Raw genomic sequence first — 4,112 nt, 5'->3', positions numbered from 1 at the left:
CGGCCGAGCTGCGCTCCGGGAGCGAGACCGGGACCGGGCGGTCCTCGCTGCTCCGCTCCGCACCCGCGGGGATGCCAGCTCGGCATGGACCCGCAGGAGTGAAGCGAATGATGCTGGTTCCCATTAGGCGAGCGCCGGGGGCAGGGACGGTGTTTTCCAGGACCGTTTGGTAGCTGATTGTCGTACTGCTTTAAAAATAAATGACGTTGGGAGGAATCGCGTGGTGTTTGTTTACTGCATCTCTAGGACGCGGCGATGTTTGCATTGGATGTGCCGTGTCTTGCGAAGCCGAAAGACTGGAGTCGTTTGAAGATTATGTAAAGATAGAGGTGCAGATTTCCAAGAGTAACTAACAATGGGACCAGGCATTCAAGAATATCCCTTATTACTGCACAGAGAGACGCAGAAAAAGGAAAGCCAGATCAATGCAAACCACAAAGGAATGGTAAAGTAAGGAAATTATTTTCTCTCTTTCTAGTTAGAGAAATCTCTAAATGCTGCGCATTGGTTAATGTGTGTAGCTGTACCGTTCAGATCGTCATCCTCTCTGCTGCAACAGAAGTGGTTGTGCAGTATGATCATGCATGTCGCAAGTGACAGAGGTGACTGCTGGAGGCACAGAACTTGTTTTCATTCTTCCGTTTTAAAATCAATAATAGTTCTTGTTTGTAGAACAAACACTGGATTCCGATTACAGAGTACACTGATTTAATGGTTCTTGGTGCTTACACAGAAATGTGTCTGGTTTAAGTAAGGAAATAATGCTGTTCCTTTTGCTTGCATGTGAGTTTTTCTCCTAGTATTTCCACAACCCCAATATAACATGAAATGGTGAATTTTGTTTGTGCCTTTGTTGTGAAATAATTTGTATTAATATCAGAATAGACTGTATGCTTTCTGCTCACTTCCACTCCTTTACTTCATAGGAATAATCCTTTAAATTTTGTTGCGAGAATGCGAAGGAGAAAGACAAGATTTGGCTTGCAGTTGCCTTCATATTGTACTTCATGATTAATTTTGTTAAATTGCAGTAGGACCATGTACCAGGCACTACAGAAACCAGTACTTAAATATGTAGTCTCTAATACTTAGTATTTATTATCCCTGAAGTAACTTTGGGATCCTCTGATAAAGGATTCTATGTAAGGGCTAAGTTCTATTATCATCTGATTCAATTATTCACTTCTGCATTAGTAGTATTAAAAGTATAGCGGTGCCTTAGTAGTATAAAAAATAAAAAGTGACCACGGCATAGTTCTGATGAACTTTAAGTCTAGGAATAGTTGCCATCAACTCTCTTTTTTGAACTGAATTGCACTCTAAACTTTTTTTGTATTTATGTGCTGATGATTGTGTGTGTTGCTACTTATATATGATACTCTGTTGAATCCTTGTTGCTTACAGTAATGGAAAAAGCCATCCGAGCACCAAAGGACTAAATAAACCAATTTCTCATGTGACATCTCCTGGAAAATTAGGTAAAAATGTATCAAGTGCCGCTGAAAAGGTAAATCATTCAGGTTTTTTTTTTTCCTGTTTACAGAAAAAAGGTACTTGGTTTATGTCAGCTTCTTAATAATGCCACATACTTTCATATCTTTTCAGATTTCCTATGACACTGAAGATGGTAACCAACCAGGTATTTTTAAGAAGGGAAGAACTGAGCTGGATGACAATGCTCGCTCAAAAAGGTAGTTTTACGTTAAGATTGTCTGTTTAATTTGTAGTCATTTCAAACCATATGTAAAATGCTTGTGATGAAATCATGGCTTCAGTGTTTTGGCTTTGATTTCACTGGCACCAGAATTCAGCATTTATGAGAACAAATTTAAGTTATCAACATGGAAGCTTACTATCCTGCCTTAGTGAGTTCTAAGGTGAAATCAGAATAAAATCAAAGAAAGAAGCAATAGTAGGCAGTGGCAGTGTCATCTCTGCCAGCAAATAATAGCTTTACCTCATTACCAAGTTTCCATGCCAATTCTAGCTTCGTTCATATAGATCCATGTCCTTGAAGGGAATAGCAAGACCTTTGTAAACTGATGTTCCAAAGACATTAAACATTCTAAAAATTCTAACAGGGTGCAATCTTTTTTTCTATTTAGGATCACAAGCGTTGGTGCGTCACTGCACAGAGCACAAGGACCAAAGAGGAGTCTCCCAGAAAGAAAGCAAAATGAATCTGTTCTGCACAGGATCCCTCCTGGCGTAAAGGGCAGCATAGAAGGTAGCTTCTGTAGGCTTAGAGATGTTCCAGTGCAACATTTTTATTGCAGTAAAAAAGAACAGTTGGAAAAGAACCATGAAGAACACGTTGCCGAAGCTGGTCCATGCTCTTCTAAATGGCAAGAAGCATCTGTAGATGAAATGTTTCTTGATTTTGAATCAGTACAAATTATTAAAGAAGACCCTGAAGATGACAGTGCCAGTGATCTATCTGATTCGGAAAGGATTCCCATTCCCCCGTCTCCCTGCACACCCCCAGAACTCATTCTCAGAGCTGAAGAAATTGATCCAGTTTGTTTGGAACATGTGCCTGATACGGGTTTTCAAGAATCAGAGTATTACTACCCGGACTTCCTCCCACCCCCTTTCAACTCATGGGACTTGAAGCAGCTGGCCACCTTTGTTAACGTAGAGGGTAAAGCTGAATTTCGACCAAAGCCAACAGGATTTCTCGAGAAATACATTGATCGCCTTTTGCAGCTGGAATGGCTGCAAATGCAGACTATACAGAACGAGAAAGGCAAGGCAGCCAAAGCCAGGCCACAGACTGCTCCCGGCTCTGTCCGTACCCTGAAAAGCCCTGGCAAAGGCAAAGCATTGCTCAGCCCTTTGCCTAAGCAAGTGGTTCCCGAAGAAAGTGTTAAAAAGGTGCCCAGAAGCTATTCAGGTCACAGGGGAGATTCATACTGTGAAGAAAGTCGCCTGTTATATTCTCATCCAGGTCACTTGAAACTTTCTGAGAGAATGGGATATGCAGTGTCTTCTCAGAGACAATCTGGTGAAGCAAGGAGTGAAGTGAGAAAAAAACCAACTGCAAAGCAACAGCTTCTCCATATGCAGCCCTCCGAGAACAGTTCCAAAATTCCAAGTCTTGGTAATATCAGACCCCCTAAGCAACCCCCAGTATTTCCTGGTTCAGCTGCCCCCATCAAAGGCTTAAAAACATACACGTGTACAAATCCAAAGAAAAATGGCAACACCAACAATTATGTTCCTTCTAAAAAACCAACGGGGGACAGGAAAATAAAACCAAATGGCACAAAGCAAACATCACGTAAATTTATATGAAGCAAAATTCATTAGTAAATGTTGATGCTTTTTGACTGCTAGAAAGCATTTGGCCAATGCAGAAGGGTCGTGTTTTCCTCATGGGCAGATCCTGAGAAAATACGTTCTTGATGCGTGGTGCCGAGACAGCACTGTTCATTTAATACATTCGATCTTAAGCCAGCAAGGCCAGCAGGAAAACTTTTCCCTGAAGGCAAGTGTCTTCCATTGGTTTTTCCTCAAAAATAAGTAAAATTGCTTATTGAAGATAAGAGCAGAGTATGGAAGTTTAGAGAAATCTGTAATTGTAACATGTCCTCTGGTTGGCACCAGTTGAAGTCCATTGAAGTCTGAGGTGTTTCTTCTGCTTCCTGTGGTGTGTTTGAGAGAACAGGACCTGTGCTCTTTTTCTGGAACAGATGTGCTACTTTGTGAGACGGGTTTGATGGGTGTTTTCTGATGGAAAAGGGCTCAACTGTTTTTATAAAAGAAGGGAGCGTGCTTATCTATGCAATAGCAAACTCTAATTCTTTGCAGAAGATGATTAATTGGATTTTTTGGATGAAATAGATATTTTTTTATAAGAAGAAGAATGTTTTGAAATATTTTAATGCAGAAAGGAATCTTTTTAGGACAAAAAATTACTAGGGAGCAGAAAGCTGCAATAGTGACAGATTGAGAAAATGGCATATGTATTTTTATACCCAGAAATCGTCACTGTGTTTACAGACAGCTTTCCTGGAAGTTCATTTGGTAAGCCATGATGCTTTTTGTCATTTGGGGGAAATGACCAAATTTCAATCTGCACATGGATGTATATGACTAATGCGAAGTGAGGG

At 40.7% G+C, this 4,112-nt stretch overlaps 1 protein-coding gene across 1 annotated transcript; it reads left to right on the top strand.

Annotated features, from left to right (window-relative positions):
* The first annotated feature begins 355 nt into the window (after window positions 1-355).
* LOC104488435 (protein FAM217B-like) lies at window positions 356-3,294 on the top strand. Its single transcript, XM_010136198.1, has 4 exons — window positions 356-450; window positions 1,405-1,507; window positions 1,606-1,691; window positions 2,106-3,294. The coding sequence occupies exons 1-4, from the start codon at window positions 356-358 to the stop codon at window positions 3,292-3,294; spliced, it is 1,473 nt and encodes a 490-aa protein (XP_010134500.1).
* Window positions 3,295-4,112: the final 818 nt, after the last annotated feature.

Source organism: Buceros rhinoceros, unplaced genomic scaffold, assembly GCF_000710305.1.
Source record: "Buceros rhinoceros silvestris isolate BGI_N320 unplaced genomic scaffold, ASM71030v1 scaffold47725, whole genome shotgun sequence".
NCBI lineage: Eukaryota > Metazoa > Chordata > Aves > Bucerotiformes > Bucerotidae > Buceros > Buceros rhinoceros.
Note: the sequence above shows the minus strand (reverse complement) of the source record. Positions and strands in the feature narration are given on the sequence as shown.

What these genes read in the sequence shown, in the direction of transcription:
- LOC104488435 (XM_010136198.1), top strand. Translation starts at nt 356, where the DNA reads ATGGGACCAGGCATTCAAGAATATCCCTTATTACTGCACAGAGAGACG. An exon ending in TATCAAGTGCCGCTGAAAAG is followed by an intron (nt 1,508 to 1,605) that starts GTAAATCATTCA and finishes ATATCTTTTCAG; the next exon opens with ATTTCCTATGACACTGAAGA. An exon ending in GACAATGCTCGCTCAAAAAG is followed by an intron (nt 1,692 to 2,105) that starts GTAGTTTTACGT and finishes TTTTCTATTTAG; the next exon opens with GATCACAAGCGTTGGTGCGT.